The sequence below is a fragment of the Gopherus evgoodei genome, chromosome 16 (genome assembly GCF_007399415.2).
Source record: "Gopherus evgoodei ecotype Sinaloan lineage chromosome 16, rGopEvg1_v1.p, whole genome shotgun sequence".
Classification (NCBI taxonomy): Eukaryota; Metazoa; Chordata; order Testudines; family Testudinidae; genus Gopherus; species Gopherus evgoodei.
Genome location: NC_044337.1, coordinates 11,955,254 through 11,969,072, shown reverse-complemented (window position 1 = coordinate 11,969,072; position 13,819 = coordinate 11,955,254). Strand labels below are relative to the sequence as shown.

General features: G+C 39.7%; 1 protein-coding gene across 8 annotated transcripts in view; it reads left to right on the top strand.

Moving 5' to 3' along the window:
• CDK5RAP2 (CDK5 regulatory subunit associated protein 2) overlaps positions 1-13,819 on the top strand; it is a 101,491-nt gene that overhangs the window by 70,132 nt on the left and 17,540 nt on the right. For 6 of the 8 annotated variants that reach the window (XM_030535114.1, XM_030535111.1, XM_030535110.1 and 3 more), the window contains 6 exons: positions 958-1,190; positions 3,768-3,816; positions 5,140-5,321; positions 6,505-6,630; positions 10,932-11,048; positions 13,581-13,770. In XM_030535114.1, coding sequence (XP_030390974.1) covers positions 958-1,190; positions 3,768-3,816; positions 5,140-5,321; positions 6,505-6,630; positions 10,932-11,048; positions 13,581-13,770 — 897 coding nt within the window. The remainder of the gene's footprint in view (positions 1-957; positions 1,191-3,767; positions 3,817-5,139; positions 5,322-6,504; positions 6,631-10,931; positions 11,049-13,580; positions 13,771-13,819) is intronic. The other 2 variants (XM_030535112.1, XM_030535113.1) reach the window with 2 other exon arrangements.

The window sequence follows — 13,819 nt, the reverse complement described above, 5'->3', positions numbered from 1 at the left end:
TAGAAAATACACTTCACACATATGACATATATAGCGCTAACTATGTAATCTAAGGGATGGGATTGGATGGGCTGCTATAAAGTTTTTTTGCCATGGATCTGGTATGACTGCATGACTCACAGGTGACTGAGCCACACATGAGTTATACATGCTGTACCTAAACAAGCAGAAATAAAAATGTTCTAGCAACCCACTGTCATAGTTTTTGTTTATGCCCCATATTTTGTTCATGTTTTTTTTTTCCTTTTTCAGTCTCTTCCTCCCCCGAGATACATGCTTCTGCAGAAAGAAGCATATCAGTGATAGGGACAATTGCAATACAAAGTGGACATCTGTATCCACAAGTGCAGTATAAACTCAGTTATCCTGAGTTGAAATGTATATCCTACCTATTGAAGTACAAGAATTTAGGCAGTAAGTTGGTTGGCATGATCACATCTGTAGTAATAAACATAGGAGACAGTAACCTGGAATTTGTCATACTGGATGAAACCATTAGTCCACAAAGTCCAGAATCCTGCCTTTGGCAGATGACAGGACATGATGTTTCAGAGGAAGGTGGACCCCATCTGACTCTCTTGCCCTTCCCATTCATTTCATTATAGCTCCTTCAGGTGTCATGTGACTCGCCTGTTTGTCAGATTCTAAGAAGTAGGTTAATACTGGGTATTTGGGTGGCCTACAAGCGAATTCATCATTTCAATTCCTGCTTGTCTTATAAATTAAGCAGTTACATAATGGATGATAACCTGTAAGTTGTCGGCATGAATACAAAGCTTGGTAGTAAGGGCAAGACATCTTTGGCACTGTTGTTGTAGGGCATTTTTAGAGAATTGGATTTACATAATATCACATTTAATTCTAGAAATAGAATTAAAAAAAAAACAAAACTAAAATGAATTACAAATGTTAGTTATGGTCAAAACAGTCTTTTCAGAGAGAATTTCATTTTCACAGATATGATTCATTAGTTCATTCCCAAGCTCGAGAGCTCTCCTTTCAACGCCAGCAAATTAAAGAGATCCACAGCATCTGTGTCACCTATCATCAACATCTGACCAGCCTTATTAAAGCTTTTGAGGAGCTGCTTCAAGCCAGTGATGTTGATTATTATGTTGCTGAGGGCTTTCGTGAACAGCTGAATCAAAGTGTGCAACTTTTTGAGAAGCTGGAAAAGAAGTTTCTATATGGTATGTTGCAATATTTCCTAGCCTGTTGTCTATGGTACATAAAAATTTTATTGAAATCAGAAGAATTTTTATTATAATTTTTTTGCCTTGGAAATCAACTTCTGTGCATTTTTCTTTTTTTTGTCTTCATGTCACTCACAGTGGGACCTTCCCGCTACAGTTCTTTCAGTCAGAACGGCAGACAAATAGCTGCTGTCCCTGCCACTGCATGGCAGATTTAATTCTAGTGCTCATGCAGTGCTTGATTTTTAACTTCGTAGTTGTCATTGCAGTTGGGTCCTTGCATCTCAAGTTGTTCCTGTGTCACAAGACAAACACACCAAGCAACCAAAACTACTTGGACTAAAGCCACAGGGTACAGCAAAACCAATGACACTTTCAATAGACTCCAGGATTTTTTAATATAGGACTTGTATACTTTTGAATCATGCTTATGTGTCTGATCAGCTCCCATTGAAGTATTCATAGGAGTCTTCCCATTGACTTCAATGGGAGTTGGATTGGGCCCATAAAAAGTTCAGAGGTTTTAGAATGTCATTGAAAAATGTGCCTTTTTTGTTTAATGCTGTACGTACATTAAATCATAACCAATGATTTGTGCTTTTAATGCAGATTGTCATTTATAAATGTGAAAAATGCTTTACATAAGGTAGAGCTTTTCCATTGCAATACAGGAATTGCCATACCTATGGGCTATCTAGTCTCTGACTGTGGCCAGTACCAGCTGCTTTGAGAAGGTGCAAGAAATTCTGTAGTGGACAATTGTGGAATGACCTGATGGTAGAGGAAGTCTCTCCCTAACCTTCATCAGTTAGAAGGTTGGATTATACTTTGAAGAATAAGTGTTTATACACCTGAAAAATGTCTGTCTTTTTTGGAAAGATATTTCTTGGGTGCCCTGAGATCTCTGTCAGTCCAGTCTCAGTCCACATGCACCCAGGCTGCAGTAAGGCATTAGGCTGGAGAACAGGTGCCTGGAACATCCAAGCACTAGGACTCTCAGAAGCTATCAGTCATTTGTGTATTGTTCCTTATGTTTGTAGGCTATTTTAATCACGAAGGTGTGTTGAGATCCAGAATTATTGTTGTAGAAGGGTCCCTGGGGACATAAGCATGACAACAGCACGGTGAAGGAAAGACAGATTTACACCTTAAATCATGGCTATTTAAAATGCAATACTGTTCCCTAAAATAATAATTAAATTGATATTTGTCACCCAAAGGATCAGTGTGCCATAGCCATTATCATAATCTTTATTCTTTGTTACTGAGGAAGTTTGAGTGACAAAGTGATGGTAAAGAGAAGAAGAAATACTAAGATAAGCAAAGTCCACCAAGAAAGTTCTTTTTCCTAGCTCCTCAAGGATGGCCTTTCTCAGCGTATCTCAGTCAACTGACAGCATTTTTGCAGGTGTCAGCTGCACAGTTATCTTCAAGCATATACTTGAGGTAGTCTTTTAAAATGAGGACACTGACCCGAACATTTTCGTGTAATTGCCTGTAGAAGACTTTCTTCTGAAGCATTCAGTGGGCAATCAAACAATGGTCCCTGTCTTGTCCTTCTTTAAAAATACCTGCAGCATGCTGTAGCTTTGATTACTCATACTGAAGAGGCCATATATGTGAAAAAGATGCTATAACTAGTGTGTCATACCAATATAACAAAAGATTGAATGTATTCAGTAATTTCAGTAGATACTTGCATTACAAATCAGAAGATTTTGTAGTGCATAAACTTTAAAATATTTTAAACCCCCCACCCCAACCAAGAGTTGGTTTCCTATATACTATGAAAGTCACTGACAACTGAGACAGTTCAGTATATCTAACACAATGATACTGTACTGAACCACACATTAAAATGAAACGTCTAGAGCCGGGGTTTTCAAACTTCATTGCACTGCGACCCCCTTCTGACAACAAAAATTACTACACGACCCCAGGAAGGGGGGACCGAAGCCTGAGTCTGCCTGATTCCCACCGCCCCAAGTCGGGGAGCCAAAGCCAAAGCATGAGTCCCACTGCCCTGGACAGGGAAGAAGTCAAAGCCGAAGCCCGAAGGCTTCAGCCCAAGCCAGGGGGCCTGTAACTCGAGGGCTGAATCCCTCAGGCTTCGGCCCGGAGTGGTGGGGCCCAGGCTTCAGCCCCAAGCCCCAGCAAGTCTAAGCCAGCCCTGGCAACCCGATTCAAATGGGGTCCCAACCCACAGTTTGAGAACTGCTGGTCTATAGGATTATAAAGAACATTCGGCTTACTAAGAATTGACTGTAAAGCAGTAGCATAAATGATGTTCTGCCTGTGGTTTTCAATCCTGACCTTCAGTACAGACCTCTGGAATTTAAGTTCTGCGCCTTTCTTGAGCCAGGACTGCCAGTTGTGCTTAATAACATGGAGACTTAGCACTGTTACCAACTGTGTGTTTTTTATATAGGCTGGTATCTATTTGCGCTTCCCAGGTCACTGTTCAATTAGCACTTAAGTTATTCAAATACGTTGATGCGGAGGAAAAGGTTAGATAACCAGTATTATTTTGAGTGCACTTGTCTTCCTTTAAAAAAAAATTTTTTTATTGTGCAGGAGAATCATTGGATGCAGAAGTTGCCAAACTTTATGAATTAGCACAAAGGTAAGAGTACCATTGAAGACTGGCATTAAACTTGTTGTGTATTTAAATGGTAAAGAGCCTACATGTTTTATAGACCAACTTCAACGCTGTTGCTCTTTGAGATGGCTGTTGCTTATACGTCACATGTTCCATTAACATCCATTTTGTTAATAAAATATTCATAGAAAACAAGCTCTCTCTCCCCGCTTTTCAGCAAGGGTTTAACAAGAAAGCCACTAAAGTGAGGTGTCAGGTTACTAAGACTCCATTACTTATCCTAATTTTATTTATGCTAGTAAAACATACTAGGGCATGTAAGCATAAATATTGAAGCTGGATGCTCAGCACAACCGAGAGAAGAGGTTTGGCAAAGGTGTCTTTAAGCTACCTTTCTGCTTCCCCTCACCCTGGGACTGAACTGTAGGGACTAGCTGAGGTACTCGTTGCCTTGGGATGTTGTGAAGGCTAAAAGTATAACTGTGTTCAAAAAAGAATTAGATAAGTTCATGGAGAATAGGCCCATCAGTGGCTATTGGGCAAGATGGTCAGGGATGCAACTCCATGCAACACGGGCCACAGGGACGTGCTGATCGCTGCTTCCTGCAGCTTCCCTTGGCTGGGAAATGCAAACTCTGGTCACTGGGAGCTGCGGGAGGCCATGCCTTTGGATGGTCAACGTAAACAAAATGTCTTGTGGCCTGCCAGTGGATTTTCTGCGTGCCAAAGGTTGCCGACCCCTGCCCTAAACCTTTGACTGCCAGAAGCTGGGAGTGGACAACAGGGGATGAATCACTCAATTAATTGCCCAGTTTTGTTCATTTTCTCTGAAGTTTCTGGTGCCCACCACTGTCAGAAAACAGGATACTGAACTAGATAGACCATTAGTCTTATTCAGTATGGCCATTCTTATTACCAAAATGCATTGCTCTTCGACTTCATTCTCAAAACACCCTTTCACTGGAGGTGTGGAGAGCAGATGCTGTGAAGTTACCTAAATTATTATAAAGGATTATCTTGTGCTGGAGCAATCCTCAGCTGCATTTTTAAAGTAGCTGCAAGTCCCCTTGCCACAAAAGGCACTTAAAATAGATCAGTTGCGGAAAATGAACTTTAAGGGCGAGATCCTGGCTCCCTTGAAGTCCACTGGTGACAAAACTCCCATTGACTTCAGTAGGGCCTGGATTTCACCCTAGATTCTATGTGGAGGTATGTCACTATGTATCTTTAAAAATCTGCTACTAAACATGTATCCTGTGAATTTGACACCAATCTCTCTCTATTCATTGTGCTTCTAAAGCAATAATTATCATTGTACATTTAAAAATATTTTGCTTGACACACAAGGGATAATGAGACGACCACCACAATGCACCAGCAGCTTAAGGATGAGTCACCTATACCATCTGCTTTTCATAGCTTGTCTGACTTTGAAATGTCAGAAAAGTCATCTATTGGATCACCTGAACCTAAACAAGACCTAGTGGAGGAAGACAAACTGGCACTTGTGCCAAGCAAGTTTCCCCCAGGTAATTTTTTCCCCACTGAAGATTTACTATATATTGGGGGAAATTAGATAATAAAAAATTCATAAGGGAACTGATTAAGAAATAATGTGGAATGTATATCTGTTTCATCTTTCCAGTATCTTGCAGAATCATTGTAATTTCAGTAATCATGCGTACCAAGATGACAACGATGGAAGCTATTTTCTCTTTGAAACAAAATTAGCTATGACATTTCGTGCCTTTGTTGTTTTGGACTGTCATCTTGTACAGTACTCTAGACGGTCCTTAAACAGACAAGTCATGAGGGAAAACAGACATTGTCAAGAGATTATTAAATTAAAAAAAAAAGACAGATTTTCTAATTTTATAAAACCCAGTCTCGTGTTTCCTTGAGAATTGTAAGTGCTGCATAATTAATAAGTGGTGTCATGTTTGACCTGGATAGTTTCAGTAAGTGCAACCAATGGTTAAAGTAGTTTGCTGTAGACAGAGATGAAAGTTTAACAGCTGAAACTGTGTGTGGTGTTTAGGGAAAATTTTTTAAAATAAACAAGCAGATGACATGGATAAACTGACAAACAAGATAGTCACAATTAGAACAATAAGTTCCTGACTATTGCTGAAACATACAGCAGAGGAAGAGGAATTGTCGAATGGCAAAGCAAAAAGGAAAAGGTACTGTATTGAAACTAGACAGAATAGACTTATTTGTTAAGGCGTGGAGTTTATTATACATAGTGTATGTCAAAGACTTATTTTATATCTGAGTTACTCTAGTGATCAGCCTGTTGTTTTATGGGAACTCATATACAATTGGTATACTAAGTCTAGAAATGAAGTTGTATTGTAAACTTTAGATTCATTACCAAATAAATAGAACAGTTTACACAATTTTCTAGTTAATCACATACCGTTTTTAAATAGATGTTTAGAAGAGATTAAAACTAGCACCTATGATTATTTGAGAACACAGAATAAAAAGTTCATGAAAGGAATGTGTAAATCTAAATACAGAATTCAGTAAGACCCATGTAAGTTATTGAAAAGGCCCACTGTGAATACCATTCATTTAGCCTCTCTTGCTGATTTTTGTAAAAGATTTTCTAGCTCTTTTACCACATCTCACACACTGCTCTACATACTGTACCCATTGTAAAATAATATCATTTACTCAAAATGAAAAGAGAACTCTTGATTTATTTAGCGTTATTAATGGAGCATCTTCAAGAAATTCGATCTCTGAGACAACGTTTAGAAGACTCCATTAAAACTAATGAGAGATTGAGGCTGCAGCTTGAACGACAAGTAACAGATATGGAACTAAATCAAGGTAAGACCTTATTTCACTGAGAGTGAAATACACTTTTGCTTAAAACCTGAGTGATTGAACCCTGCTGGAGGAATGTGGATGGGTTGAGGGGTAAAACCCAAAGCTAAGGTACAATATGGGTGCAACTCAACCACCCCATTGGCCACTGCTCCATAGTGAACTGGATTAGCAGCTGCAGCCCCACCACACTGCTTGTTTATTTGCATAAATGTGGATCCCATGACCCTTGTCTTTGACTTCCTCCATTGCATGAAGTATCCAATCCTGATGCAGAGATCCCTTCTGTAGTGTACAAGCGTCCCATATGGCTATTCCACCCACAGTGTCACACACGCTCCCAAAACAGGGTTTAAATTTGTGGAAGGTTTTGTGCTAGCTCTCTAGACTTGGGTGAATTTCATCCTGGGAATTGAAAAGCCCTTTTAGGCAGCGCTGTTGTCATGTAACAACCTTGATTTTCTGGATTTGTCTTCTGTTTTTTATTGCTGATGTGACTAAAAACAGGCTTCTTTATGTCTCACACGTCTCCTTATAGTCTTCATTTTGGAGTTACTTGCTCTGAGCCTTCACTGTATCCAAGCACAGACAAGGCAGTTGCAGTTACCTAATTTTAGGGCTGCCCAGCTTTGGTATAAATTAGAGAAAGAGGAATCCTGCTCTAACACTGGTTGCTGCCACTGATGGCATCAGGGTCTCTTACTCTAGCTGAGGTTTGAGTATCATAGAGCTCATCTTTCCCCCTCTTCTCCCTTTTATGCTACGGGTGGTTAGCGTAGGATGTGGTTGCACTGCCACTAGTAGCTCTGTGTCAGTGGATATTCCCCTACATGATGGGGACTTTCTCCACAGAAGTCTCTGGATGTTTTAAGGCCATTGTGTTCTGCGTAGCAGCACAAACTGGCCTTCGTGGACTGGAGAACGTGGTCCACTATCTTCAGCTTGTCATTAGAATTGCTTGCAGTGAGAAGTTCTTTCCTAACAAAACAGCATTATGACTTTGACTGAGGAATACGCAGCAGAAACGGATGGAATTTTTAAAAAGTCAGTTTTTATTCAGATCTCTCTAATGTCAGTGTATGAAAATGTGTAAGTCAGCAGGTGCTTTGGGTGCTCAGCACCTTTGAAAACCAGACTGCTTATTTTTAAAGTTTTTTCACAAGGAATCAGCCAGTCTTTAAACAAGCAGGCTTTTATAGTAAGTATATGGTACAATGCATATTTTTCTACACATAGCTTTGTTTTCATTCTCCTTCCCCACACTTTCCCCCAGACCAATATATTAATCTGCAATATTATTGTATCAGAAGCAGGCAACAAGTGCGTGCATGCTTTCCTTGTACTCAGTTTCACTAATACTAGTATTAGATTAATTATGTTTACATCATCCCCATAATCCATTTCTGTTGTTGTTTAAATGGATACTACCTACAAATGGCAGTTTGCTTTCAAGAATAATTTACACTGATGGAGAGGTGTATTAAAGGCACCCATTTCATTCATGAAGTATTTATGCTGCTGGAAAGCCATACTGTTCTCATGAAATAACCACACTGAAACAGTTCCAACTGTTTTACAGCTTCATAAAGATTCTGGAAAGGGCATCCATTCATTCAGTGAAAGTATATTTTCTTTATAAACTGTCTGTCTTATGCCTTCCATCTGTCTTCTTGCTACTTTAGTAGATTTACCAATGCATAGAGGGAAAATCTGGAGAGAAATGGGAAAAGTAGCTATTTATTACAACAAGCCCCTCTTCTGCTACATAATTCTCTCAGCATTTCCTATTGCTTTTAAGATGTATTTTGGGTATAGAGATGTGTGCTCTCTCTTCAGATAATAATGATTGCCACTTTGGTTAAGATTTTTACACTGTTCTGTGTTTTTAATTTTGAATTTGGCTAGAAAAACAAACTTGTGGCTGAGCATAAACTGGTTTTAGGCCTTGGGGGGATATATATTTTTAAAACAGATTGTTTTTTAAGGAAAACAAAATAAAGATATTAAATAAAAACATGTTTTAAAAACATGTTTAAAACCAACAAGTTATAGCATATACTTGAATTTAACAGGCTGCCTGTCATCATGTATTTTATATCAAGTTGTTTATTCACTACACTCTAATACCAAGAATTACTTTAGTCTGTCTGATAAATATTTTAGATATGGACATAGGTATGCCATGTTTTGCCATGTTACCATGTTGTTTGTAATATTTACTTTGTCTTAAGTACTCAGAAGCCTCTGGGTTTGTAGCACCTTATAAATCATGGAGGTGGTGGAGTGACTCCAGAGTTGAGCTGAAATTTTCACTAAAATCAGGACTAAAATATTTCCATCATTTCAAATGCTAGACTTTTAAAAAGTTGAACGGTTAATTCTGAATTTTCTAGGTTTCTAATGCTTGTTTTGGCATTTTTAAATATAGTAATAACAGTAAGTCTGTTTATCCTCAACTTACTGATATGTACAGTCATACTTCAATTGCAACCTCAGCGTACTTTTTGTCTGGGGGGCGAGGGAATATTTATTTATCTTCGCTGATGTTTTCTTTGGTGCCCATCTCTCTGTCAATCTTCCCTTGGAAACCTAGAAGGTTTACAACCCTTTTTGTGTTCACTGTTGCGACACATGATTTAACCAAAACTCCTCAGCGTAACTGCAATCATAGGCCCTGATCTTGCACTCATGTCTGCTAGCTAGACCCAGGCACCTGACCTGTGCAGAGCCCCATTGAAGTTAGTGGGGTTCTGCACAGGTGCAGAATTCTGTGCTAGTGGGTCTAATTGCAGGATCATGGCCTTATTACTATTGGGGCTACACTTCTCCTTTATTGGGTAAGAGAACTAATAGTTAGATTCTAGAGCCTTTCAGTGTAATTTGTCAGTTAACATGAGAGCTGGGTGATGGGTAATAAATTAAATTGGGATCAAGATGAGATCATCAAGTTCAGACCCTTCAAGTTGAATTGCTTTGTTAAAATCTGAAAGGCAAAATCTTTTGAGTTCACATAGCTACCTTAATTCTAACACACAGATGGTAAAATGCCGTTAGTGCCAGGCTCCTAGAGCCTTTGAATCTTTCAGTAACAACCAGAAGTGTGTGTCATGGCACACCACATCCCAGTCAGGTAGTGCCTAAGAGCTTCAATTGGGATTGCAGTAAAAGGAGGTTAGTCAGAGAAAGTACAGCACATCAAATTGAATTGCTAGAGCTGAAAGGCATCCATTGCCTGCATTCAACTATTTCTTTGCCACATGGTTATTTCTCTATTTATCAACTGAGCAGCTGGCACTCATTTAGTTGTCTTGATCGTTGCTAAAGCAGTAGCATTTGGGTCAGCCATTCAATAAAAATATATTTTAAATAGCACTATTAATCCCAGTGGATCCTGAAGAGCTTTGCAAGTCTAAACAGATGTACACGTTTTACACAAGGCTATTGCTTCATTCATCATTAAAATGTAGCCACCCCGGGGGTGGAACATGGCACATCATAGTAGGGCATTTGAATAATGTTCTATCCAGTTCAAACTGCACGTGGCATTTAGGGAGGTAGAATGATTCCCCAGGCTTGTCCAGGAAACCAAAGTTAACTCCTCTACTTGTACAAATGCCACTGGATTTTTAAGGACTACAAGTGGCCAGGAAGAATCTCCGTTTTTAATCAAAGGACAGCAACTCTGGCAACACATTCCCTTAGCGCTATGTTGGGTCAGTGATTCAGCATTAACTTGGAAGCAAAATGTCATCAACAGAATCAATACCACTACTTCTCTGCACCACCCTAGGTTTTCCTTTAAGGTCTCCTATGGAAATACTAATGCAGGGACACTCTGCTTAGCTTGTGGAAGCTGAATGGCTCTCAGCCGAGGTGGTATAGCTAAATGTAATATAGTTTGAACACAGGAGATGTACTGGAATTTATCACATGTTAAACTTGAGTACAGTACACTTCAATTTAAATGTGTGTGATGGTCTCACAGGACTTCTTGCAATTTGTCGCACTACATTTTTTGGCGGGTGCTGAAGATGGTTGCATACCAAATCTTCCAGAGATAATTTAGCAATTTTGGTAACGTTAGCACAGTGATTGAGGGTACTTAGGCTGCGGAGCTTTGATTTACTTAGAATTTACCTGAATTGCCTTTCAGTCTGCAGCAATGATAACCTTCAAAATATGTAGGGGATAAATATCTTTCATAGCATGTTTTTCTGCTTTGTTTAAATTGTTCTTGTCTGGAAAGTTTAATCTTTACTGACCTAGAGATGACTCATAAATCATTTTTATGGATATATTTATAGGTTCTGCAAACATTTTTATCCATGGCTCAGAGCAGCATAATTCCCTGACTTCTGAAATTCATTTCCTGAGGAAGCAAAATAAAGTTCTGAATGTAATGCTCGCAAAAGGATCTAGAGGTAAAATACGAAATTCTGCTTTAAAGAAGCAGCTTGCAATTTAGAAAGCACCATGCATTTTTATTCCAATCAGAAAACAACAAAATATTTACATATCTTTCATTAAATTGCCTCCACAGCTCTCCCTACTCGTGAAATTGCATGACCAGCCTTTGTATCCAAACGCAGGATAATAGGGGTGGAGGAGTTGGAATAGCGGCACTCTAGCAGTCTTGTGCTGCTCCTCTCTCTGCCCATAGCATTATCCTTCTTTGTGTCCTCCTTCATTTCCTCTCCCTCTTTTTTTGCATGTGTGCGCATTCCTCTTTTCCTTGTGCTGTTTTCTCTCCTTCCACCCCTGTTTGGTGTTGCCCACTTTCCTGGCTCTTGTGTTTAAAGATCTTGCCAAAGGAAATTTGGCTAAAATTATTCAGTTTCATTCTGAATGGAGTTCCTTTCAGGCAGAGCTGGCTGCAAAGAGAAATCAGCTAATTTCCCTTAAGGTTCTAGAGCCTGATGCAGAGGGAAAACTGGATAGTTCTAGTCAGTTTCCCTCTGCAAGCACTTTACCTCAGTTCCATTATTTTGAAAGCTCATGCTCCAAAACGTCTGTTTAGTCTATAAGGTGCCACAGGACTCTTTGCTGCTTTTACAGATCCAGACTAGCACTAACACAGTTTCCCTTTGCACTTTCTTAGCTTGGCTCTCAACTCTTCTCAGCTCCACATGTGCTCTAAGCAACAAAGTAAAAGTAATTCAGCCCCCTTAACGAGAAACTCTTTAAAGCATGTAAAGCTAATCCTTGGGTCAGATGCCTTTCTGTGTGTGCAGAGTGGTGTTTGGACCATTCGCATAAAAGAAGCACATGAACTCTCCCCCAGTTTCACGTTTTCTGATCTAGAATCACTTGGTCTTTAGCAGTTTACTCAAGGTTTATCTTTCATACTGCATAAGCTAGTGTTGCTTTTCTGTGTTGCTTTGTTTGACGATATGTTTCTAAAGTCAGGGCTAAAGTTTGGTAAAAATTGTGTCTAAGCCCTGGTCGACACTACAGACTTGTACGTTGATTTAACTACGTCGCTCAGGCATGTAGATAGCACTGTGTTGATGAGAGAAGCTCTCACGTCAGCATTGGTAGCATCTTCACTAAGTGCTACAGCGACACATTTGAACCAGGGCAGCTGCACCCCTCCAGTGCTGTAAGTGTAGACAGGCCCTAAGTAATGACCATCACAGCAAGGCATTGTTGCCTTTTATTTTTAGTTCTGGATCAATTTCCCCAAGGTTTGTGGGCATCTTCCCCTTTTTATCTTGAGAATAAATACCTCTTGCTGCAGAGTTTTTTGGTCTCTCGTGTCTATCCAGTCTCAGCCTTACCTCTCCTTCTGTGGTATTAGATGAAGTCCTATGGGCACCTCCTGATGATTTTTCTGAATCAATGCAATCTATTTTCAATGCAAAGCAAAAGGATGTAGTCACAATACATGTGAATATGAATGGGAATCATGTGACTGAATCCCCACACACCATGCTGAACATGACCCCATTTCTACTTCCAGTATTTTATTTCACTGTGTTGTTTTGCTAGCATGTATTCATAGTTGGCTTATAGCTCTGTGTAAAGGTATGCGATCTAGGATTGTACCAATGTATTAATATCACTGGAATCTACTATTCTAGTTTTTATATTAACTTTTTGGACCCTAGCTACTACCCAGAGATTCTAGTATCCTTCTGCAGAATGTAACTTCCAGTGAAGTCAATGGAAGGTATTTGAATCCTAGAGGAAGAGGATTAGGACCCATACATTTAAAAACCCTTGGGAACTTCTGTTTTCATAGACTTTCAGCTAGGTTGCTCTGCTGAGGAAGGAAGATTTCTAATGGCTGGGAGGTGGAACGATTTCTCCCTGCTTGACCCCTGGATGGGAACTTCCTCTCTTCTTACCAGTGCTGGCTTCCTAACATGACCAACTGCCCCTACTGACAGTTCCCAGTTAAGGAGCCAACATGGCTCAGGAGGCTGGTCATGTCAGAGGCAGGGGAGAACTGGCAAGGTACTGATGGCATGCATGCAGATAGTGTTGGGAGAGGAGCATTTCAGCATTCAGTGGAGGGGATGGAGGGTTCATTATGGGACAGCGAGAAAAGTAGGAGTGGCCTTACTCATACCTTTTCCCTTTCACAGAAGACAAGTTTACTACTCAGGAAGAGCATTCAAGATGTATATGCTCACGCTTGGAGCCTAATCCTGCAAGTAACTGAGCAGCCCCTTTCCTGCTGATTTTGTCAGGTGGAGGGTGTTTGACATGTGGAGGGTAGTGCTCAGCTTCTCCTAGAATTGGGCCATGAGTCTTCTAGGGGTTAAACTCTACACTCCATTCAGGCACATTTATCTACGAAAAATGCATTAGAAAACTGGAGTACTAAAATCATAAAACTCACAAGAGTTCCATTATTACTCTGCCAGTGCTTAACAAGTTGAATTTGTGGAGTAGTGTTGTTTGGGTACATTGTGGGAATTGCAATCGACTTGTATTTTTACTTATTGCAGACAAACAAAAGGAAAATGAAAAGTTAAGAGAATCCCTCTCTAAGAAGAATGCAATCATTGAACATCTTCACCAGGATTATGAATGCTTCAAGAAAGAAAATGAAAAGTTGCAAAAACAAATTGGCAAAAAGGAGGATGAAAATAGACATTTGACTCACGAGATTTACAGCAGTCATAATGAATTAAACAGGTACTGATCCTGTCTCTGTTTGACTATTTTCTCCTCCAAATGAACACTG